This window comes from Lynx canadensis, chromosome A1, assembly GCF_007474595.2.
Source record: "Lynx canadensis isolate LIC74 chromosome A1, mLynCan4.pri.v2, whole genome shotgun sequence".
Lineage (NCBI taxonomy): Eukaryota > Metazoa > Chordata > Mammalia > Carnivora > Felidae > Lynx > Lynx canadensis.
In genome coordinates this window covers 44,773,108-44,800,109 of record NC_044303.2, presented here as the reverse complement: position 1 = coordinate 44,800,109, position 27,002 = coordinate 44,773,108, and the positions used below count along the sequence as shown (strand labels likewise).

General features: G+C 33.0%; 1 protein-coding gene across 1 annotated transcript in view; it reads left to right on the top strand.

Annotated features, from left to right (window-relative positions):
• The window catches only part of LOC115511559 (kelch-like protein 1), a 234,459-nt gene that overhangs the window by 22,941 nt on the left and 184,516 nt on the right, over positions 1-27,002 (top strand). The window contains exon 3 of the mRNA XM_032593557.1: positions 15,664-15,860. Coding sequence (XP_032449448.1) covers positions 15,664-15,860 — 197 coding nt within the window. The remainder of the gene's footprint in view (positions 1-15,663; positions 15,861-27,002) is intronic.

Here is a 27,002-nt window from a genome sequence, read left to right as displayed (position 1 = left end):
GGAGCCTGCTTCGGATTCCATGTTTCTCTCTCTTTCTCTCTCTGCCCCCCCTTCCTTGTGCTCTCTCTCAAAAACAAATTAATTTTTTTTTAAATGAAGCTGAAGACAGAACTGTGGAGGGAGTAATCATTTTGTCAACATTTATTAATTTTGAATCTGATTTATTATATGCTTTAGTATTACAATATGAATTCTAATTCATATGTACGATTTTATATACATTTTTAGTGCTACATTTTTTTAGGTCACCTACTTGTAATTTTGCTGCCTTATATATTTTAATTATGTTTTTATCACATATTGCATTCATTATTTTAGCATATTTTATCCCATTCCACTCAGTCAAATCTTACTGTCAGATACAAAAATGAAAATATCTTATTAGAGACAGAGCCACATAATTACATGGATGTGAAAGCATGGTCTAGTTTTCCCAATGACATTTCAATGTGCTTTCTGCTAGATCTAAAGTTATTCAACCTTCTGACTGATAAATATGAGAGAGAGGCTGCTTATATGTACTTACGTTATTGTCACCTTCCATTTTCCAAGTATGAACTGCCATCAAACAAAATTTTTTCTTACAGTTAATTTCGTTTTACACAAAATCATGAATAATCTGAGGAAAGCTTATCGATGCTACAAATGGAGAACCATTTATGATTGATAATAGCACCATTTAAAATATCATCCTCAAGCTTGGACATTCACAATTTCATAACTGAAAATTTAAGTCTAATTTTGTTTTGTTGTTTTTATGTAAATAAGAATTATAGGAAACACTACATGTTTAACATTTAACATTTTCAGGATGTTTTACACACATCTCTGTCCTTCTCATAACATTCAGTTTTGTCGTGCAGTTGGGAAAATATAGCACCAACTTCACATATGTTTCTCAACAATACACATCTTTTCAAATATTACTTTAGTTGTGTTTTGACTATTTCTCAATGCTCTGCATTTAAAATTTGATAGAGCTGATTCTTTGCACAGATACTATTGTGTAAAAAAACAACTGAAAACAATAAACAAAAACAAGCAAATAAAACAACTCCAGTCACTGCCTCCTTCTGAAGTCTTCCAGAAATTACCATTTTGTCTGGTTTACCACTTTCATTCAGGAGAGATTTTTCCTTCATGCTGGAGACAGGAATTTGTATGATGAGAACTCTAAGCACTTTAATTTTAAATGCTTTGTCTACCTCAGATAATGGGTGGTGTTACCCCACAGGGGAAACATTTCAGCCAGAGTGGATGGTATGCTCGTCATAATAAAGGAATACCTTGATTCCTGACTCCTTTAGACTGCACTTGAGCTTCCTTAGGCACATCATAGCACATACATTCCTCCACCAGAGAAAATATTCCACTAAATGGCGTTCATGCAAGTCTGATATCTATTTCCCACCCCATCTTTCTTCTTCTCTGAAGAAATATTTAGGGGAGTGGGGGGGAAGCATTGAGGGGGGAGCATAGTGCAGAATAAAATATCAATAAAGAAAATATGGACTAGTAATGGCAGAATTCTCTTGTGAGAATTATAAAAATTACTTTGTTTAACACATGACATTTTCATTTCTGATACATCCGTGTCTGTAAAATGTAAACAATACTTAGAAATATATGTCATTAATAATTTTTATGTGTTTTCTTGGACTACATGCTGTAATTTCTGATAAAGGGGCATTTTTACTATAATAGGACATTTAACCATTTTTTGACAAATTATTATTTTATTTATCAAGTTAAGTTACATAAAATATATTCAGGACCTCAAGTACAAACCTCATTTTTGTATGCATTTAATTTGAATTTGCCATGTCACAAAATGGCTTAAAATGACTTCAAAGTAAAATACATAAGAGAGAGAAATAAGGTATCAATAATGTATAGGGTAGTGTTTTGACATGTATTGGAGAGTTAACTGTACATTCATATGATAACATATCGTGTGTTACTATTGTAACTATAGTTACATAGTTACTTTGTAACTATTTTGAGGCTAAGAAATACTGATTATGATTATGGATTGTTATATGTGAAAATTTCAAGAAAAATATGAATACTTACAGTCAGAAAATGAAAGTGGTAAAGCTCTGAAATGATCTATAATGATAGCAGTAAAGGACTAAGATAACATATTAAGCGTATTTTGAGAGCCAAGACAGTGTTCCAAAGAAAGTTATCTGTTAAACAAACAAACAAACAAACAAAACATCTGGCAACTCAGAAGCCATGGAGTACAGAGGCAGTGGATGTATGGCTGCCTTCACGGGTAGAACTCTCAATCTGGGGAGATTGCCAGGTAATAAAATGTCAAAACTGCCTTTTTTATTTCCACATCACAACCATCCAACTTAGTGCATAAAATCTTTCAGCATCCCAAGATGGAGCAACTTTGTAGATAACTTCAATCGAGCCTAGTTCTATGATCACGTACTTCTATGCAATGTTGCTGTAAAATCTGTCCAGTGACAAGTTATATTTTCTTATAGTTATCCCTTTCAATCTCCCCTCTATTTTTCTGACTGAAGTAGAACAATAAAGGAAGAACAAATATAAAAAGTCATTTACAGAAGGCACAAGACTATAATTTTAGTCTTAATATCATGCCTAAGTATCTATGATGTGTAAGGCATTGAAATTCAAGTAAAAAAGACCTGAAAAGAGCATCCAAATTCAAATCCACACCACCTTTGGTATGATTTGCACCATAAGAGTCTTAAGTTTCTGTTGTATTCATAGAAATTACACACCAGTTTGTTTTAACTTCTCAGTCACCAAGGCAAAGAAAGAAGCATAATCAGTTATGTTATAAAATAAAAACAAATATTTTACTCAATATAAACACAGGTTTCTAATATTGAAGTCTGAGGAGCATATCCTTGGATATCTGAATATTTGTAAAACACTATATGATGTACTTCAGACATCTTCACTAATTTGCTAAAAGTGGATTTAATAATGAATTATGGAGCTATTTCTTCTGTTGGCTGATTCAAGTTCAAATGATGTTGCCCAGACACACAAATTACTAATAATTTCATGTATCAAACAATAAAATATTAAAACTCAGGGATCAAACTCAGTTGGATTATGGGTACATTCAATTTAAAGAGATTGGTATTACTGATGCTGAACTCAAAATTATATGTTCCACCTAAAGGTACCCTAAAGTATTTAATTTTAGAAGAGCCAAATGAGTATATTTGGGGTATGTCTGATACACCAGTAGACAAATTATGTTACTTCCAGTACAAGTTTAGATAACTTGTATAACTATGAGTTGATCCTTTTTATTTTTCATTTTTCTCACAACCAAAATTTCCTTAAGTATTGAGTGACAGCCTCAGTTGGATTAAATCCTACAGCAAGTACTAGAAGTAGAAAAAAAAATCTATGTAGTTGATTAAAGACAGATTTATAAGCTATGATATACTAAAAATTAAGGAGTATATTCCATGGTTAAAATCAAGTAAGCTAAACACCTGTGTATGAATGTGGGTCAAAGGTATGTTCAGAAAAAGTGAAGATTTTTCTCAGTAAATAATTCCTTGTTCTTTCCAAATTATAGATATTTGAGAATATTGGATTTAAAACAACTTAGGTAAATGAGAACTACTGAATTTTTTTAGTTCCGATACCCATTGGACTATTTAATTATTTATTACTTTTTTTTTAATGTTTATTTTTGAGAGAGACAGAGCATGAGCAGGGGAGGGGCAGAAAGAGAGGGAGACACAGAATCCGAGGCAGGCTCCAGGCTCTGAGCTGTCAGCACAGAGCTGGATGCAGGGCTCTAACTCCTGAACTGTGAGATCATGACCTGAGCCAAAGTTGGATGTTTAACTGACCGAACCACACAGGCACCCCTGGACTTTTTAAAATAAAAGATGTGTAGTTAGAATTAGAAAAAAATGACGGCCTTTATTATTAAAACTACCCTTTCATGGGTTCTTGCGTAGAGATTTCCCTGACTTTTCAAACAGTGAGCACTTAAACTCTGAGATATATTTACTAGTTAAAAAAACATAAAGTGTGCTTTTCTTATGACTAGAATACAGGAAATACATTGTTTATTGATTAATAAGCTCTAAGATTTATCCTAGGCATAGCTTGTCATTCTGTCTTATAAAATTGGTTTGCTATAAGTTTTTAGAGAAAAACCAAGATTTTCTTCCAGACGAAAGGTGAGAGGGAGACCAGGGAGCCATAATTGGAGCATATTAGAATAAGGAATAAATAATTTGATGGTAGCAGAAGTCTAAAGTGCAGTAAAAATCAATTGCTTTTGGTAGCTGTTAAAAAGATATGTAAGCGTATTAAAAATAATAAATGATACAAACCAACATTCTCTTAACTCTCCTTTTTTTTTGAAACACTCAAAAAATCTTAGGAATTTGATGATATAGATTATTAAGTAAGTAAATAAATAACCAAGAATATACAAACCTCTCATGTAGAATTCCATATCATTTATGTAATTAATATGCCGTCAAGGAAATAGAGCACAACTCACCATTCTTTAAGTGTGACCATTCATAAGGACCTCCTTCCAGAAAGTGCAATAGAGAAAAGGAGATCCAAGAGTAATTTTATAGTGGAGAAACCTGACAAACACTACTTCTATTGTTGGGTGACTCAATTGGATGGAGACCAGCAGTTTGGGTGATGAAAAAAATCACCTAAGCAGAATAAAGGAGATAGAAGCACACTGCAAGGGAGCAGGGGGCAGGACAGCAAAGGAGAGACTGTCTGCCAGGAGGCAGTGGTGACAGGCTGTAGAAAAGTGAGGAAGGTGAGGAGGTATGGAGACATGGATTTTTCCTTTTTTGGTACATATGTCCAGGTATAAGTAACCCATTGGTCAACGAAGGCTTATGGATATTTTGAGGTAGGTTGTCTGATGGGCCTCTTTGTATTCAGCCCTGGGGGTCACTGTGGGCCCTTTTACTGTATTCAGGTTTCCATTGCTCCAGTTGGTTGCCCAAAAGTGGCCACTATGCCTACTAAGTGATCAAAATTAACATCAATAGTGAGAAGTCATGTTGACTGTATGTACCCTTGATATCATGTGATGAGACCAAATCCATATCCCAGTGTAATCATAATTAAATGAATCCCAGTTGAGGCACATTCTACAAAAAGCTTAACCAGAACTCTTCAAAACAGTTATCAAAAACAAGGAAAGTCTGAGAAACTATCACAGCCAAGAGGAGCCTAAGGAGACATAACACTAAATGAAATATGGTATCATGCATGAGATCCTGAAACAGAGAAAGGGCTATTAAATAGGTAAAAAATAAATAAATAAAAATAAAAAAGAGTAAATTATGGACTAGTTAATAATAATATAGCAGTATTGGTTCATTAATTTAACATAGGTATCATACTAATGTAAAATGTTAATGACAACGTAAAACAGCTAGGTATTTAATATGAGAAATCTGTACTATTTTTGTAAGTTTCCTATAAATTGAAAGTCTTTTAAGAAAAATGTTTACTTTTTAAGAATTTCTATGAATTAATTAAATATTAATTTTTAATTTTGTTTCAGTTCAGTGTGGTAATGATATTACTTCTCTTTCTACTGAAGATAGAGATGATAGATATAGATGGATAGATAAATTGATTTGATAGATTTAATTTACTTTATGGACTTTATAGGCAATTTTTGTATCTATCCGGTAAAATGAATTATTTTTTAATGTAACTGATTTTATAGATCAAATATGGTTATACAGCACAGTTGGTAATAGGATATCACTTGTCCATTAAAAATACAGCATCATAAATTTCCATTCTTCTATAATCTTCACTTTTTCCTCCCCATTTTATTTTACATATTTTCATTCCAATACAGTGTAAATTTAAATATAAATTATTGTAGAAAACCAGCTTAAGTCCACTGACATATATTTGGAATTCTCAGTCACTTTAACATTTACTTACGGTGAGACTATAGATATATGTAGTAAACATTTGGAAGTATTCTATTCAAAAGGCATTCCATTCTTATTCCCCAAGTTGGCTCAAGGGAGAGTGGCTCTAATTCTATAAATCTAGTTCATATAGGGTCAAAATCAATTATTGGGGTTTTACCATATTGCTAACTATTGAGGTAAGCATGGTCATGTGATACAATTTTTATTAAGGCAACCTGGAGAAAGACTTCTGGGGAACTTTCACTAAAGATTTCTTCACTGATTGAAGAGAAACCTGCACGAAGGAATAGTTTCTCTTCTGATGGGTGTTTTTCTGTCCAATCTGAAGCTTGAAACTATGGCAGCTATGAGGGAAACAACAACATACTTGAGAAGATGGTCATCTTGTGATGATGTGTTGAGCCTTTCAGTTAATCATTTCTGGAGACAACCTTCCTATCCCTTTGTCAAAAGAGATTATAACTATTTCCTTATTAAGAAAAATTCTCAGGGCTTTCTCTTATTACAGTGATAGGCTCCTTAGGTACCCAAAGTTTCATTTAAGTATCAGATATTTTTAAACTGATTTTCTATGGCACCTAAAGTAAAAACATGTAGACTTTCCCATTTGGTATATATCTATATATTTTCTATGAAGAAAAATATCATGCACGAGGTAGCTCAATTTGTGTGCATTCAAGCTCAACACTCACTAACATTCCATTTGTGCCTTCTGGCTTTTACAAATGGTCTTTTCATTGGATATATTCCAAGTGGAAAAAATAAAATATTTTAGCTCTTTGAAACACACAATGCTTATATCCTCCAAATTTGCATCCAAAGTTACCATAAGTAACCTGAAAAAATTAATCTATAGTCAACCTGTGAAAATTCATGTTTTTCCTCTCCCCCACCTCTGCCTTTATTTTTCTAGGAAAAGAAGGAGAAATACCTGCTAAAATTTTATCTAAATTATTATGAAGTATAATGCTAGACTCAATATTTGAATTTGAACTATTTGGTCTTACAAACAAATATCTTACATATCCTTTAGCTCATTACACTGACATAATATCTCTGAATCACTTTTCAAGTATCGATCTGGCAAGGTAAAGATACTAACATGCACACACACACCCATACACACACACCATTTTATATGCTAGGTTTACATTTATGAGATTATTTTAACAATATGTTGATAAAGTATTTTAAATGATAATTGCATATGTGAAGCTACCATGACTATAATGTTATCTATATTATAAACTTCAAGAAAAAAAATAACACATAACCCTCAATTTCTCTAAATTACAATATACTATCTTTGTAATTTTGTCAGCAAAGTTTGAATTAAAGCCCTCAGAATACATAGGTACTAAACATCTTTGTTGGCATTTTATTATTCTTTTTAAAAGCTTTAGTGATGAATAATTGGCATACAGGAAACTGCATATATATATATATATATATATATACACACACATATATATACATATATATACACACATATATATACATGTATATATATACATATATATATACACACACACACATATATATACATGTATATATATATATATATATACATATATATGATGTACAATTTGATGTTTTGATCTCTGTATATACCCATAGAACCATTATTACATTCATTACATTACATTACATTACATTATTACCATTCATTACAGGGTAATGAATATATCCATCACATGCTTTCTGATCCATCTTGTTGCCCCTCCTCACCCCATCCTATACTGATGATCTGATTTATGTCACAATAGTTTGGATGTTTACGAATTTTAATTAAGTTGAGTCACAGGGCTTATTTTTTGTCTGATTTCTTTCACTCAGCATAATTATTCTGCACTAAGCCTACTTAACTATGATGTTGCATATATCTATAGTTCTTTCCTTTTTATGAGTAGTATTCCATTGTATAGTGTAGATCTACAGCAGTCTCCCCTTGTTTGCAGTTTTATTTTCAACAGTTTCAGTTACCCAAACAGATGATCCTCCTCCTGACTTGTTGTCAGAGGTCTGTAGGCTTAATAGTAAGCTATTAAGTCACAATGCCTACGTCATTCACCTCCTTCATCTCATCATGGAAGCATTTTATCATCTTCCATCATCATGAAAAGAAAAGAAGGGTGAGTACAGCCCAATAAATTATTTTAAGAGAGAGAGGGACCACATTCACATATCCTTTATTATAGTATACGATTATAACTGTTCTATTATATATTAGTTATTGTTTTTACTGTGCCTAATTTACACTAAATTTTATTAGAGCTATGTATGTATAAAGACAAACAGTAAATACTGTTTAAGGTTAAGTACTATCCATGGTTTCAGGCATCCCCTGGAGGTCTTGGAGCACATCCCCCACAGATAAAGCAAAGTACTGTAATACAGTCTGTTCATCTGCTCCCACTTGTTAATGAACATTTCAGTTGTTTCCAGTGTTTGGTTATTACAAAAGAAATCTACTATAAATGTTCATGTACAAGGCTTTATATCAACATAACTATTTTATTTTTCTTGGGTTAATACTTAGGAGTAAAACGACTGAGTCATTTGAGAGGTGAAATTGTCAAACTGTTTTCCAAAATAGATACACCATTTCACACTGCCATCGGTACTGCTAATGCATGCAGGGTGGTATTTCATTGGGCTTTTAGCTTCCATTCTCCTGAACATTAATAATGTTGAGCATTTTTTATCCATGTATCTTCTTTTATGAAATATCTGTTTAGACCGTTTGCCTATTAATTTTTTTTCTTATTATAAAGTTTGAGAGTTATTTATGTATTCTGGATACAAGTACTTTATCAGATGTAAGATTTTGCAAACACTTTTTCCCAGTCTGTGGTTCATCTTTTTGTTCCTTTAATGTTGTCCCTTGCAGTGATTTTTATGAAGTCCAATTTAACAATTTTTTTCTCATGGATTATGCTTTGGATATTTTATCTAAGAAACCTTTAACTTAAGGTTACACAAATTTTCTATGTTATAGAAGATGTATAGTTTTAGTTTTTTACATTTAGGACTATGATCAATTTTGAGTAATTTATTTTTCATTAGCCTATAGCATGTTTAATTTTGTGTTTTCTAAGTTAACATTTCATGCATAACAGTTGCTTCACCCCAAAATTTCCCCTCAAATACAATGTATTAAAACAACAACCGTTTATTTAGTTTATGAGTTTGCAGCTTGTCAATTTGGCTGGACTTGGTTGAGAAGTTTTTCTAGTGTTTTGGAACTAAGTTTAATCCTGTATTGGCGCTCAGTTGACTGTCAGCAGCATAACCACCTAACAGAGGGCATCAGATTGATGAAACAGGCTTGCTCAGACTTAATGACATGATGGTGGAAAGGTCTCAAATGCAACAAAGGAAATGCCTTTCAAAGCCTTGCTTGCCTTGTGTTTTACACTTTTCCTTTGTCCATGGTATTTCCCATGGCCAACCTCAGACCTAGTATAGAAGAGTATTACCAAAGGGCAAAGATATAAAGAAAGGAATGACTTATGGACATATTTGCATTTTATCTTACCTGCTCTATCTTATCAGAAAGTCCTCTGCATACTCATTGCCCTTAATTTGAATAAAAATGTGTTCCTCTAGGAGGACATCTAAGTCTGTATTCCAAAACTTGACTCAGGTTCTGACCAACAAGGGTGCCAATCTTAGATCACGCTTAACTTCTCCAAATAGTAGTCACGTGTAATGCTAAATGCTGAAGTTTCTTCACTGAATTAACATTTTGAGTACATTTTATAAATTGTATGGGTTATAATGAAAATACAAGTTTTGCATATGGATATCTGACTGTATCAGCACCATTTGTTCAAAGACTATACTTTTTAAATTAAATTGTCTTATGGCTTTGCAAAAACTAGTTATTTTTTATGAGTGGTTCTAATTGTGGATTCTATTCTTTTCCATTGTTCTGTATATATTTAGACAAGTACCAATCAGTTTTGATTACTGTAGCTTTGTAAGAAGTCTTAAAATCTGGTAGCATTATTTCTCCTACTTTGTTCTTTTTCAAAATTATTTTGGTTATTCCAGGCCATTGCATTTGCATATGAATTTTTAGAATAAGTTCTCTCATTTCTACAAAAAGTTTGCTGAGATTTTGAATATGATTATTATAAACATATAGTTTAATTTGGGATGAATTGAAATGTTAACAATATTCTGTTTTCCAGACAAAAGTCACAGTGTATCTTCAACTTCATCTACACCCAACAAGCCTAATCCTCTTCAATGAGTTGTGACAAAGCATGTGAATTGTTTCCAACCAGAGAGATTTATTAGAGAATCAGTCTTCTGGGTTTTTTGGGGGGACTGATCACATAGGCAGCCTCTGCTTGACATGCACCAAAATTCAAGATTCTCAGAAGGAAAGCAAGTGTTTAGCATAAACCGTATTGTTTATACAGACAGTTTAGGTACAGAGAGCAATTTGTATTAGTTAATGGTAGGAACCCCTTTGAAATGTACATTTTCAGACACCAGTCAAGGTCAAATCTTAACAAGCAGGCCTTTTCAAAAATAGTAGGTCAGGTCTATTGTGTGAATTTTCTCCTCATAAGTGCTGTTGAAAACAATTAGATAAAATTAAAGGAAGTCATTCTCCAAATGTACTGAGGTCATAATAAATGGAATCTATAAAAGCCATGCTACTTTCATTTATCTCTTTTATCTGATTTTCATAGGATCCATCCTAGGAAGCATATATCCATATCTTGGCAATCTTAATGAAAAATTTTAGGTAAAATTCCTCTACAGTTCTTAAATCATGATGATGTTTTAAAGATATACATGTTATAAAAAGCTGCTATGCATATGATCAATTATAAATAATAATATATTTTAATGTATTCATTTTATCTCCTCTATATTTCATATTTTTATTTTAACAAGTAAAGGTACACATTTCATAAATCATTCAAAATCTATAAAGTACAGGTGTCTATGACCTGTAGAATACTTTATTCTTGTGCTTACTACAATATTCACAAACCTTAAAATATATATCAATAATTACACTGACATGATTATCTTAAAATAATTTGAGCTTGTCTGAATCCTTCAACTTCAGATGAATATTTTGTTTTACATTATTATTGAATGATATTGTGAAATATAAACACCTCGAAGAACTGTATTGACAAATGTATCCTCTGCCAAATTGACCTATGATACTCAATGTTCTACTAGTTGATAATATCCAAATAATAGGAACCCTGTAAATTTGTTAAAATCTTGTAAGTTTAAAAATAACTATTTCTAAATTTTGTTATTGATAATGTCCCTATTTTATAATTAAAAGTAAACTTTAGGTAGCTAATTCAATTGGAAATTAATATATAATAAAAAGTATTTTAATTTTTCTCCCATACCTTGTTCCTTTCAATTTATTGTTTCCAGTTTATGTGCTTTTTTTTTCTTTCCTCATCAAATCCCTTGCAACATTTGGAAGCATGCTTTAGATTCCTGTTCTGTCTTATTCTTTCCATGACACTCATAAATAAAACATAAAACTCTTTAACTATTAAACATGTTAAGTTATAGGTGAAATGTCATGTTTGAAAGCAAAGATATCCCTCACGCAACAGATTATTTACTAATTATAAAGGAAAAAATTCTTTAAAATGAAGAAATCTAGCAGACATTGACTTAAACAAGCTACGAAACAACATCATCCATGATGAGACATACGTAATGAACCTCCCTATAAGAGGCACTGGAAAGGGTACAATATCACCTATATGATGTCCCTGCCAAAAAAAGATTTCAGCTAGGTTTAATCGTGGTGATATACTATGACTAACACAACTGGGGAAATTCTACATAACAACTAGTCTGGAATTTTCACTATTGTTATAAATGTCATGAATGACAAAATGGCTGGAAAACTAATATAAGTTAAAGGAGACTAAAAGGACATTACAAATAAATATGATGTGTAAGCCCTAATTAGATCCTGAATTTAAAACTAAAATCTATAAAGCATATTATTTGGACATTTGGGGAAATATGCATCATAGTAAATACTAGTAATATTATCAATTTCATATGTGTAAAAATTACATTGTAGTTATGTAGAACACCGTTGTTCTTGGAGACACAGGCTTAAGTATTTAGGGGTGAAGTATAATGTTTGGAATAATCCAGTAATTGAGTAGCTATAGCATAAATACACACACACACACACACACACACACAGAAAAATATGGCAAAATGTTAACATTTAGTGAAGCTAGATAAAGAGTATATGGGTGTTTATTGTACTATTCTTAACAAATTACTATAGGTTAAAAAAATCCAGAATAAAAAACTTTGGTTTGGAAAAAGAAAAAGACAGTCTATTTATAAAGATCTTTCTTAATAAATATTCTGTCCTTGAAAGATGAATTTTTGAAAGTAGACAACTTTTCTAACATGCTAGATGAAAAAAAAGAAAAATAAAAAAAAAGTTTTCTGTAGCATCATAAAGTTAGAAAATAAATTCTAGCTAGCAAGAATACACACTTAAATTTCAATTAGATGATAGAATATTAATAATGAAAGTTAGGGTGTCTGGGTTTCCTAGTCAGTTGAGAGTGTCACTCTTTGTTTTGGCTTAGGTCACAATCCCAGGGTCATGGGATCCAGCTGCATGGTCAGTGTGGAGTCTGCTTGAGATTCTCTCTCTGTCCCTCTCTCCTGCCTATGCACTGTCTCTCTCTCTCTCTCAAAAAGAAAAAGAAAATGAAAAAGAAAGAAAGAAAGAAAGAAAGAAAGAAAGAAAGAAAGAAAGAAAGAAAAGAAAGAAAGAAAAATTCATCAATTATTTTATTCATATAAGTTTGTGTTTGAGTTTCAAATTTCATGTAGCCTGTCTTCCCAGTGCACAAATGAATTAAAATATCCCCTTTATATAGGGACTAATAACTATCATTGAATATAAAAGGCTGCAATATAGGTCTTACTGAGGCAAAAGTAAAAGAACCATATAAATAAAACTTGTTTGGATAATTCAAACCTCAGTCAAATTTAGAACATTCAGAAAGGAAAATAAAACATTATTTTCTCAGAAAGATATCTAAAATTCTCAAAATTTTGCTATTAAATGTAGAACACAGATACTTATTTTTGGGTAATAATAATTAAAACTAAAGGTGGTAAAGTTACATAAAGACAGAACAGTAAAGGGGCGCCTGGGTGGCTCAGTCAGTTAAGCAGTTAAGTGGCCGACTTAAGCTCAGGTCATGATCTCACAGTTTGTGAGTTCGAGCTCCTCATCAGGCTCTGTGCTGACAGCTCAGAACCTGGAGCCTGCTTCAAATTCTGCGTCTCCCTCTCTCTCTGACCCTCCCCCACTCACACCCTGTGTCTGTCTCTCAAAAATGAATAAACATAAAAAAATAAATACAGAACAGTAGAAATAAAATGAATCCATAATCAAAGAAAAGGAATGACATTATTAAAACTTAGGATTAAAAATTAATGTTTATGAATTAATTAAAAATTCTGTGAAATGAGTGATTCCCATCTGTAGGATTTCTACAATTAAAAGTTATTTAAATTTTTAGTAAGTTAGGGTTAAGCAGGATATTAGATATACCAAATAAGTATCCATGGATTTAAAGGTAGATATAAAAATATTATAAATTTTAATACAAATAATTCTCATGGAGAGAACTTCTAGAGTAAATAAGAAATATTTGTAAAGTTTTACATATCAGGTTTAAATGAAATATTAAATATATTGGGGACATAATCAGTGAATGGAATATATAAAGAAACTACAGATAGGGACGAGAGAATGATTTGATCAATACAAAGCCCTTGATAATAGTCTCTAAGGGAAAATTGGAGAAGCAAAGGTAAGGAGGAAAAACCATTTCAATAAAAATAGGCAATACTTTTCCAGAACTTTCATATTTAGCAAAGCCAAAAATCTCTAAGCAAAATTAATAAAAATAATTCTAAAAAAACTCACGTCCATTACCATTACTCTATATTATGCATTAACGAGACCCACCAAAGTTGATTCTCTGAAATGATTAAACAATCCACTGAAAATATAGGTTAATTTAACAAAATAAGAATGACAGTAAAAGTAAACAATCTATGGCATGAAAATTTTCCAATAATTATAGGCATACACTAATTAAAATAAAATTAAAACTGCAATTTAGAGTAGACTGGGGACACCTGGGTAGTACAGTCAATTAAGCATCTGACTCTTGATCTCAGCCCAGGTCATGATGTCATGGTTTGTGAGTTTGAGCCCCACATCAGGCTCTGTTCTGATGGTGCAGAGCCTGCTTGGGATTCTCTCTCCTCCTCTCTGGCCCTCCCCAACTTGTGCTCTCTCTCTCTTTCAAAATAAATAAAATAAACTCAAAAAAATTTTTAAAATTTAGAGTAGATTAGACTGCAAGGATCAATAAAACCAATAAACCAATAAAATTATATACAGTTGAGTACTTGAGTTTATTGAGTATTATTAGCTTAAATATTGAGTTATTATTTGAAACTAATAGTTTTTGGTATAGATTCAGGCACACAGGCTCCTTACACCATGTGCATCCTCCATCCACCAAGGTTTTAGGCCATCTTTACTTTGCTGGTAGAAGAGAAAGAGACCATGGATGGAGCACAATCAAGTCATAAATACCTTGGTGTGGTAGTAACCAACATCCCTCTACACCTAGTCCATTGACATGTATCCTGATGTTATCATGTGGCCTGGTCCTGTGTTCAGGAAAATGGGTGAAGCTATTTCTTTTTTTTTTTTTTTATTTAAAATTTTTTTTTAACATTTATTTATCTTTGAGATAGAGAGAGAGACAGAGCACGAATGGGGGAGGGTCAGAGAGAGGGAGACATAGAATCCGAAACAGGCTCCAGGCTCTGAGCTGTCAGCACAGAGCCCGATGCTGGGCTCGAACTCACAGACCGCGAGATCATGACCTGAGCCGAAGTCGGCCGCCCAACCGGCTGAGCCACCCAGGCGCCCCGTGTGAAGCTATTTCTAGTGAAGAGTAACAGTCTGTGCCACAAAAACTAAGATGGAATAAGCCGTTTGTATGACTTAGAAATACCCACTCGATCCTGAGTGACACATAGAAAATCTGAATGGAAGTAAACCTATTAAAGATGTGTTGAGTTGCCAAACAAAACCTAACCCCAAATAGTTAAGCCCAGAAGGCTTCACAGGAATGTTTTACAAACATTCCACAAAAAGTCCAATTCTTTAATAAATTATTCCAGTAGTTAGAAAAAAGAGGAAACACTCAAGAGCTCATTTTCTGAGGTTAAGAGAACTGACTAAACGAAAGAAAAATTACAGAAAACTATAACCATGGGTACAGTGAGTTAAAAACAGTATTAGCAATCTACAACACAGGTATATATAAGACATGTACATATACATGTATTCATTATCCACATATAGGTGCTTCATACTAATATACACAAGTGTATTGTCAGAAACTTCATAAATTTTTGCTCTCCTAAGCTTCTAGACATTTTTTTGTGAAACTTTCTTGTGCCTCCTTTTTTTTCCTTAATTCACAACAAAAGGAACAACCATAATTCCTGCTGAAGTGGATACAGACATTTTAATTGACAAGGCATTTGTACATACTAGAAGATTTTGAATGTCACGTGAAGTGAGACATGCAAGTTATCGTTCTCAACAGTTTCGTGATTCTGTTCACTTAATGTTTAGGTTGCTTGGAGTTAAAGGAAGACACCATTGAAAACCTTCTTGCTGCAGCGTGCCTTCTTCAGCTCCCTCAAGTAGTAGAAGTGTGCTGCCACTTCCTCATGAAGCTGTTGCACCCATCCAACTGTTTGGGGATCCGAGCCTTCGCAGATGCTCAAGGATGCATTGAATTAATGAAGGTGGCCCACAGCTACACAATGGTAAGGAAATGTACTATTTTCATAATAGAGGCATAGCTGTATTATCAGAGGTTAAAACAATTGCTATCATTGCATTGAATGACTTTTTTATGTTTCAAATGAGTTCTATAGGCTTGGGCACATTTCTATTATGGGGCACAATGTACTACATAGAATTTTATAATATCAAAGCAAAAAAAGTCTGTTCTTAATGGACTTATTTCTACATTGTGTATAAATTATAAATAAAACCATAAAGCAACTATAGACTATTTAAGATTTTAAAATTGTTTAATCTTTCTTAGTACTCCTGTCATATCTCTTTTTAAATCTACTTCCACAGCTGCCCCTTTTTTCTTCTTTTCTTTCTGATGAAGAGCTACCAGTCTGTACCACAAAAAAGAAAAAAAAAAAGCAACTTTTTTTTTGCCTTTTTCTTACAACATTTCTACTATGGAATAAGTTGTATCAACCAAAATTCAATGTTGAAGCCTACCCATGATGTGACGGTTCTTGGAGATAGGGATTTTTGGTTGTAATTAGGCTTAGATGAAGTCCTAAGAGTGGGTCCCTCATGATGAGATTAGTGCCCTTATAAGGAGAGATACCAGAGAATTTGCCTCCTCTCTCTCTCTCTACCTTATGAGGGAACAGTAAGAAGGTGACCACCTATAAACCATGAAGAGAGCCCTCACCAGGAACTCAAATCAAATCTTAGACTTCCCGACTCCTGAATATGGGAAATAAATTCCTGTTTTTTAAGCTACCCAGGCAATAGTATTGTGTTATAGCAGCCCAAGCTGCCAAATACATTTTCATCATAGCACATTATATTTGGTATGCCTCTGCCTGTATGATTTGTCCAGGGAAAATATCATTACTTAAAGTATATATTATAAACTATTTATTGGCATAGTACATACTGGATTTCAGAACCTCTGCAAACTTCTATAGTAAGGGAAAATATCTAGATGTATAAATGAACTGATCTATTTTTTTAAGAACTTTGACTTTCTTTACCATTTTATTTATTTATTTTTTTTTACATTGATTTATTTTTGAGAAACAGAGTGAGACAAAGCGTGAGCGGGGGAGGGGCAGAGAGAGAAGGAGACACAGAATCTGAAGCAGGCTCCAGGCTCTGAGCAAGAGGTCAGCACAGGGCCTGATGCAGGGCTCAAAGTCACAAACTGTGAGATCATGACCTGAGCCGAAGTCGGACGCTCAACTGACTGAGCCACCCAGGCACCCCTCTTTACCATTTTAATGATGGGTTTAAACTGAGTGAATATCAGTCAGTAAATACTCATAAAGTAATTTAAGTCTATATTTTTCTCATTTTTTCTATATATATGTATTTTAACATCTTTATAGAGATACCAAAAATCACTTGAATTGTACACTTTAAATGTGTGAACTTTGTGGCGTGAGATGTTTTTTTATGTTATCTCCATTCTAGAATAGAATAATCAGTTACAATTCACACTGATCATATTTCATACCCTAGAAAGAACATTCTGAAAGCTCTTATTTTAGTGTCTGGCATATAGTAAGCCCTCTACAAAATGCTAGCCAATTTTGTTATTGTCACTATTAACATTACTAATGATTTGATTGTAATTATTGAAACAACCAATTGTAAAGTATAGAACTTTCCCTTTCAACTCAAGGAAAGAATTTATATGAGGTAAATCTCATTAAGCTTTGTAGTTGCTACTTATGAAAAAGTTCTTCTTTTAAGATTCAACATCTTTTCAAATCACTAATGACTGTCAGCCATTTAAAAGTCTTCTGATTGTTATTCTTATACAGAATTTCAATATTATTTTATTTTTCTTCTTTAATCCTTTAAGCCGAGTGGTAAATTAAATGAAAATATACAAATAAAAAGAAAGAGGTACATGCTCTGTGATTCTATTGTCAAAATTTTCCTTTGAAATATTCCATGACAAGGCATAGTACCACTATTGAAATTATATGAACCATATAAAATCAATGTAAACAAACAGTTTATCAACCAAAATATCAAAGTCCAACTGCAGTCATTTAATTATGCACATTTCATTACAATTAGGAGTTCTTGGCGTAGCTAAGCCGAAGAACAATATGTGTCCATATCCAGAGGGATAATGGTCCCTTCTGGTCTAGTTTGAAATTATTAATTTAGTAATAAAGATGTTTTTCTTGCAGCTGCTTGGACTGCTCCACAATTTATCACACAATATTAACAATATTTTTTCTTTAGACAGTTTAAAGTGTGTATTCTATAGTAAAATATATTTAAACCTGAAATTTATACAAATTTTGTTAATATACTCAACATTCTAAACATCTCTATCTTAATTTATTTTTGAGACTATGAATGGATTATGTATTGTGTCATGTAGGTTGAAATTTAATTTCGTGATTTCAAACATGATTTCAAATTGTTTTGGGAACATGAAGCTCCAATATTCTCGATGCTCATGGGTTACTATTTTTAGTGAATAAAAATTACTGACCTATTGGTCCTACATCACTGTTTTCTCTCATTTCTAACACTTTCAAATGAGTGTTTTACATCTGGTATTATAATTTCTCACCACATCTTTATTTCTGATCCTTGTTCAATCTTGCATATGTCTTCATCCAATCTATTCAATCTGTGCTTTAAGAACAAGCCCATTATGTTATCTTTTTTTTTAGTTGCTTTAATAGCAAATCATACTACTTTTTCTAGTACATCTGGGACTAAATTCTTTATTGGATCTATTATTTATTTGTTTATTTTATAAGTAACATTTTTCCATAAGTTTCTATTTCCTTGCTGAAAGTTTTAGATATCAACTTGACCTTGAACATCCAGATCTTACCGTGCTGGTTATATGCTTTTGCCATTTATATCATTTGGTAACTTTCCTTTGGAAATTTCACCTCTGTATTTGGCCTCAACTATTGATTTTGTGTGGATAATTCCAAAATCTATTCAGGAAGGTGACCCAGCTTGGCAGTGGTTCATGTGCAAGCTACTGGAAAATTTCGATTGCAAGTTCCATATTAGGCAGAAGTGTGAAACTAATTCTAAAACATTAATTTAAACTTTGGCTGCATGAATATCCAGACAGCAACAAAATAATCGAAGGAAATGTGCCCCCTCTAACTATTAGAGTTCATTATGAGAGTTGTGCTTAATTTTGAAAATCATAGTTTAAAATCATTAGAGTGACAAATAGAAACAGATGAGAATATCAAGAATAGCATGATTCTATACTCATGTCATATGAAGAGATATTGAAAAAATTTGGTGTGTATAGTTGAATTACAGTAGGGCATGAAAATAGCTGTTTTCACATATTTGACAAAATAGGTTTGTGTCTAATAGTGTTGTGTAAGTGTTCCTCATTGTGTTCCATCTTAGTGGTGTAATCTTCTTATCAAATTAAATGTTATATGAAAGAATAATACTAAGAGTAATTTGCTTTGTGCAAAGATGAATGGAAAGCCCAAAGGTCTACTTCAGTCATCTGACCTTTCTTTCTCTGCTGGGTTGTCTATTTCCACTAATCATCACTGCCACTTCCCTCCAAGGTCGTCTTGCCTTTTCAGGGGACTCCTGGAACTGCATTTCTCTGAAATACTCTCTCCTTTTGGTTCTGGGTTAGAGTTTGTCAATTACGGGCATCCGTGTAAGCTATGGGAGATAAGAGGTGGAAGGTACAACTTCACAAGCAGTTAAAAGCAGAAAGGTGGACAAATGGAAACTTGAAATAACTTCTTAGCAAGCCTTTGAAAGAGATTTGCTTCACAACTGTAGACTGAGTCAGTTAATGGGAGCCTTCTGGAGGTTCTTGAGAAATGGAGTGCCTTTGCTGAGTGCTTTTGAAGACAATTCACATAGAACTGAAGGTTGAGACCATTAACATGAATTCTCTGACCTTCACTTGCACAGCACTGTCAATTCACTATCCACAATGTTTCTTACATTGAATAGATTGGCATGTTTTCCTCATCCAACATTTATTTACCTCAAAATAGCAGATTCACACAGTTTTGATATGCATAGTCCTCCTTACCTAACTTCTAAAATTACCTGGGCATTTTTCCTCAAAAATAAGCAGACCTGACCTCCCTCCTCCTAAACATGTGCTGTGAATTCCCTTCACTTGTACTTCACTCATGATAATGTCTCTGGCCTGGAATCTCTGGAATATAATTCTAAATAACCCCTCAGTTTCCAGTTTAAGTTCATTCATGCCTAAGAAACATCTTAAAACTTTTCGTGGTGGGAGCGTGGGTGGCTCAGTCGGTTAAGCGTCTGATTCTTAGTTTCGACTCAGGTCTTGATCTCATGATTCATGAGTTTGAGCCCCACATTGGGCCCTGTGCTGGCAGCGTAGAACTTTCTTGGGGTTCTTTTCTCCCTTTGTCTCTGCCTCACTTTTGCTCATGCTTTCTTTCTGTCTCTCCCTCTCAAAAATAAACAAAAAATCTTTTAAAAAAACCTTTCCATGGCATTCTTTCTCTCCTTTGAAATCTTAGGGTTCCCTTATTTAGGATTATGTGACATCATCATAAATTTCCTTATGCAATCAGTGACCTTTTCTGTGTTTGTGACTGGTCTTCACAACTGTACTGCAAAATCCTTTATGACAGAATAAGCATTATGTGTTGAAATTTATTTTGTCCTGATGAAGTATCTAGTAAATGGTAATATACTAACATATTCCCTTTGGATATTCTTTCAGGATTGTGACTTTCCCCACTCATGAATTCAATCATTCAAGAACACACATAGTTTTCCTCTAATTTTCTTTTCAGTCCCATTTCTTACCATATTTTCCCTGTTCATACACTTTCAACCACACTGGTCTTCGTACTGCCTTTTGACTACATCAAGCATCTCACCTAAGGACCTTTCACCTGATGACCTTAGTGTTTGCTCTTGCTTCCCTCTGCCAGAAACACTGTTCTACCAAGTATTTATATCCTTTTCTCCTCTGCCTCGTTCAGATGTCTGCTCAAATGTCACTTCCACAGAGTTCTCATCTCTGAATATTTTATATAATGTGGCACTGCCTTCAAAACCCTCTACACCCTCACACTGTTTTATATCCTTTAGTGTAGTTATTAGTTTCTGGCTTTATATTTTTGATTTTGTTACTATGTTTTCTTCTCTTCCATTACTGTGGTAGCTTCTTGTTAGCATTTTTTATTAAACTTATATACCTTAAGTGCATAGCATTTATTGTTGATTGAATAGTGACAGAGTGACTATTGAATATTTTGTACCCAGACTATAGGTCACATTGGACATACAATGGTAGCTAAAATAGACATAGTTTGCCCTTAGGATAAAAATGAAGATACTGAGTGCAAATAAATTATTCCTATAAATGACATTTATATACATGCATATATATTTGCATCATGCATACATATGGTAACTGCTACAAAGGATAGTGGTAAGATGCTATGGGACAGTGAAAGAGACAAAGCCTTGTTAAACGAGTGATGCCTTGTATGGAGTTGTAAAGGATGAGGCAGAATTCATCAGGTGAAGTGTTGGCTAAAGAACATTCATGATGTGCCAATGACCTGAGGTGGGAAGGAGCTTATTCTGTTTCGGGAAATTCAAATGTGATTGAATAGTCAGGCAGAAAGGAAGAGAGGTGGATGATGAGGCTGGAGTTTTAGGCAGTGCCAATTTTCCAAGGTTATTGAGAATTTGTTAAGGATTTGGGTTTTTATATCGAGTATAATGGTATATCATTGAAAACATTTTTAAGCAAGTAAAAGCCAAGATTAAATTTAAAGACTAGTTGCCTGACTGCCGTGAGGAAGAGGCCAGAAAAGAAACCAAGAATAAAGGCTGGCATTCTATAGAGACCTATATGTGTACACTCACACACATATTGGGTGAGTGAGAAAGAAAAAGAGAAAGTCAGGTAACTCTAAACTTCTGCCATTGTGTCTGGTAGCAAAGCTTCCCACTGCTGGTGCTGGAGGTATACAAGTTAAGTGTATATAGTACATATCAAGCATTGTTCTAGGGTGAAGCATGCTTAGTTAATTTAATCCTTTCAGAACCCCTGCTACATATGCATAATCTCCATTCTAAAAATGACTCAGGGATGTTCAATAATTTCCTGAAGAACAATAGAAAGACCATGCTAGAACGGAGATTTAAGCCAGTACTGTCTAACTAGAAATTAGATGCTCTAGGGGCGCCTGGGTGGCTCAGTCGGTTGGGCAGCCGACTTCAGCTCAGGTCATGATCTCGCGGTCCGTGAGTTCGAGCCCCACGTCGGGCTCTGTGCTGACAGCTCAGAGCCTGGAGCCTGTTTCAGATTCTGTGTCTCCCTCTCTCTGACCCTCCCCTGTTCATGCGCTGTCTCTCCCTGTCTCAAAAATAAATAAAAACGTTAAAAAAATTAAAAAAAAAAGAAATTAGATGCTCTATCTAATACGCTAATGGCTACACAGCAATTGAATTTTATTCGTTAAATCAAATTAGATTTCTGATGTGTAGAACACTTCAAAACATGGATTACTTTAGACAAATGGATATTGTAAACTTAAAATATAGATGAGAGTACAGAACGCCATGAACATTTTGTTCCTCAGTTTTTGTTTTTGTTTTGTTTTGTTTTCATTTCCCTGTTCACGTCACTCTCTCACTTTCTGCCCAGTGCTACCATCATGGCTTACAGCATTTCCCGATGTTTATGCTAGGGGCAGAAGTGTGGCAATAGGACTGATCAAAGGCTACCATGTTCAATTAATAGCCTTGGAAGATAGAAGTCTCAGCACTGCAGCATAGAGCCCTGCCAAGTCAGTGTGAGAATGGCTGCCCTTTCCGTCTGGTCCTCAAAAATCCTATACATCATTCACTTGTGCTTCAGAGCCATTAGAGCAATTCCAGACAAAAAGAACCAACCTCATTTATGCGGTTTCTGTTCATGGTTTTGAAATACCTGACATTTCTCATGGTTTCTAGCTAGAAGCATGCTCTTTTTTTTTTTATCATTACTGATAACTCTTCTAATAACCCATTAATTAGAGTTTTCTTTGGGGGAATCCAAGGAATTTAATTTAATTTAATTTTTTAATTCAATTTTTTTGGAATTTAATTTTAAATTGCTTTGCTTTTCTAAGTCATCAAAACAAAGTTCCCTTCACCCATATTATTCCCAGGATTATTATGTGATATATTAGTACTAAAATGTGTGTTGAAAGTTATGTTTTTAAAAATGTTATTCATTACTTCATGTTACTCCTTTTCAGTATCTGAGTAATACATGGTCTGAGTAGTGAGTTTAAGTTAATATACAATTGTCAGGTTGAAAATGAGCAAACTTTGACTTTCAGCATTTCTTTGTAAATTGATAAGAAATGAAGGTTGGATACATTGAGTGGCTTCGATGACAACTGCCACCGAAGATGGATGATCACAAGTAATAGGGAAGCAGGTGGAAGCTTGCACAGACATGAACTTCCTATTGTTTTAGTTTTTGCTTCTCTTTACTTCCTCTGTGCCTACATTAGGCTCACAACTCCTTACAGGTATTTATTTGTGTCCTAAACCACAGTCATTGGTACAACCAAGTCTACAAGCTAAGACCGGAAGCTGATTTCAGTGGAAGTTTTAAAAAACTGACTTTTGTGTCCAGTGTCATGTGTGAACAGGATATTCATATGACACTGGATAAACTGATAGAGATGTATAATAAATAGTAGCATTATAACACATAATTATTCACTCATGTGATTGCAGTTTGACTACACAGAACTTTGTAATTGTTAGGGTTCATAAAATAACCACAATTAAATGTGCATTTATGACAGTTTCAAAGACTAATTAAGCATTATTGCAGAGTATCAAATGAAAATTATAAGCCTCTTAAGGGTCCATTTTAGATACCGTCCATTTCTTCTATTCAGATATTCTTCAGATATGTTTCCATTTTAGGTTTTTATATCCAAACTGAAGAACATTCTATTTTAAGAAACATATCCTTCTGCTTTCTTGATGTTGATGATGTTGAATATAATTATAATATTCCTCTACTTGAGAAGTATTCTATTCATTTTAAAGATGATTTCATTTGCATATTTTAATTTTATTTCTCATACTGAGCTATTTCTAAAACACAAAGATACAGTGCATAGCTGTATAAAATCAAATACACACACAAACACACACACACACATACATGCAGAATCTAGGATTAAAAATGTATTAGGTCTTCTTTATTGTCAGCAGATACAAATGTTTATGGCGTTGCTGTATGTTGAGTTGATGCTGTAACAACAGTAGAACCAACAAAGTATCGAGAAGGAACTAATGTTACAAAATATCCTATAAATACACATACAAAAGATTTTTTCATGGTAACTTGTAAGTAGTCCCCAAGTGTTTAATTATTTCAATCACTTAATCTATAGAATTCCCTTCTGGAACAAGTAATATTCTTACATTATTAGAATAGTCCTAAAAGAGCTTCTAATGTGATGTCAGCAGAAAGGAAAGCCAGAAACATTTTGGGTACAGTGCCCTTTGCAGTTTGCAAAGCACGGTTCTTCAACAAATGAAATCAATAATATGCTTTTGTTCAGGTGAAAAAAATTCTGATTTTTATGCGTAAATAAAGTTTCACTCTATTATCATAATTTGCACCTCATGAACTAATGTAAAATATTTATATTTTCTGATGAGGTAATGAATCACATACTATGAAACTAATTTCTTTTTACAGTTCTCTTTTAGATTTTTCTTTCACTGTCATTTTTCAGTTAGGACTATACTTGTACTTAAAGATCTTTAATAGTAAGTTTTTAAAGAGGAATAAAAGGTAAAGGTATCAATTATAGTTCATCAGATGATACATGATACATGATACATCTATCTTTGCTTGAGGGGAAACTCAGTCTGTCCTTTGTATGTAGGGTAGAGTTGAGATGGGGCTGATCATTTCCTAAAAAGAGTGCTTTTAGAAATGTACAACCAGACAAATTTAAGAAAAAAGTAACTTCTTACAGAGTATCAGGTGTTCCTCTCAGACTCCAAGTTAGTCTAAGTGTATAATATTATGCAGAGAGCTGGATTACATGTTCCACAAGGTAACAAACTACATCTGACTTATTCACTGCTACATTCTTAGTTCTCAGCATATAGCACCTTTCTCATTTTATTTTTATTTTTCTAAAGATTTTATTTTTAAATAATCTCTACACCCAACATGGGGCTCAAATTTACAACCTCAAGATAAAGAGTTGTATGCTTTATCAACTGAGTCACCCAGGCGGCCCATACCTTTCTCATTTTAGATACATGATAAATGATATTTGCAAGAAAGGATAAATGAATAATTTCAAATATTAATAATTTGAAATATGATATTAGAGTTACATAACTTAAAATCAGTGAAAAGGTTTTTTTGGAAATAATGAAGGGTAGACTTTCAAAGCAAAATGGACTATTTCATCAATACCAAATCTAAGCAGATTTATTAAAGACTGAGTAAATGTTCCAACAAGATATTATACTTTTCTAAACCTTTGTTAAAGACAATTTGCATTTTAATTGGATCTAAGTTAAAAGAATATTAAGAGGTTTCCAAATATATGGATAGAGATGGAATTCAGGTTCTTCTCTAGTTTTATTGGAAAGGAAAAAAGGCTGATCATAAATTTATAAAGTAGTGTTTCTATTTTTACTTCTGGTATATGGATAAGGAAAAATGAGGGTAACAAAATGAGGAGGAGACAGAGCATAACATAAAATGTAGAAGAAGATAATTTTCAAATAAATATATTGCAATTGAAGAAAATTGATGAAGTTAAAATTAGGTTTTATTATATGTAATTGCTGATTAGGACATATATGCATAAATTTGCATGCACAAATAGACATCTGTATGAACATTGACTGCATATATTAATTCAGAAGAAAGGTTTTATTTTTAAGTAATAAACTCTATGATAACCCTAGTTTACACTGTTTTGAAAATCTACATTTTTCGCAGATCGTATATATACTTATATTATGGTCATCATTATCATAACTTCTACATTTTAAACTTTTATAAGTTAAAAATTATATATTTTTATAGAATGAGAAAAAGCATAAAGAAAATATAGACAGCAATTAGGATAGTGTCTTCCTTAATAAAGTTTGTCATATATTCTGACAGCACTTTAAGATGCAGTAATATACTTTCTTCCCCTTTGGAAGTAGAATGTGGCAAGTGCATTTACTCAATTATTCAGAAAGATTATGGAGAAGGAAGTTGTTAAATATTGAAAACTTGAAAATCCTAACTTTTATCAAAGACTCTGAAGGTTGGTTTTTAAGTAACCAATGATGGGGTAGGTGTTTGAATAGTGTGCTTTCACAGGTAAAAACCCTTCAGAGATTTGTGATGGTTTAGTTGTCAGCAGACTGAAACATCACTTGACTTAGGAAAGAATATTGTTTTACTAGATCATTTAAAATCAAAAGTGGACAGTTGGAGGAGCTCACTTGAAATTCATCACAGTAAATTGACACTCTCTTTTACTTTTGAAGTCATAAAATGCCTTGAGAATTATTTCTTTATTTTATTTCAAGGAGCGAGAAATATGAGTGAAGTATTCCAGCTTAGTACAAATGAAACTTGGTAAGAAACATAAGTTAAAAAACACCAAGATCTTTAAACTTCTCATAGTAAGTGTATCTTTTGGCAACCTGGACAATAAAAACAGGAATCACTGAAGCCTCAGGTCCTGGGCCAAAATAAAAGGAATTTTCTGAAAGATCAACAGTTGAAAAACTTACCAACTCCAAGAATCAGCTTGGGTGAATAGAATAACATAGGCCAACCATCAACTCTTCATTCAATGGTATTCTCCGATACCAAATATTAGCAGGGAATAGGTTTATCTTGTTGACTGAAGAACAAAAACTATATAGTAATCTACAGTGCCCTTTGTCTTATTTTTAAAAGCCAATATAATGTGTAGCAAAATTAGATTTTGAAAGTTACATAATTCCCTCCAAGTATTAGTTTTGTTGCTATTATTGTTTTAATCCAAACTATGACTAAAATAATATTTTGTACAAATATATTAGCATATCATATTATTACCACTAAATATTGTAACATAAAATTTTAATTAAAAATATCTTAGATTTTTTGACATCTC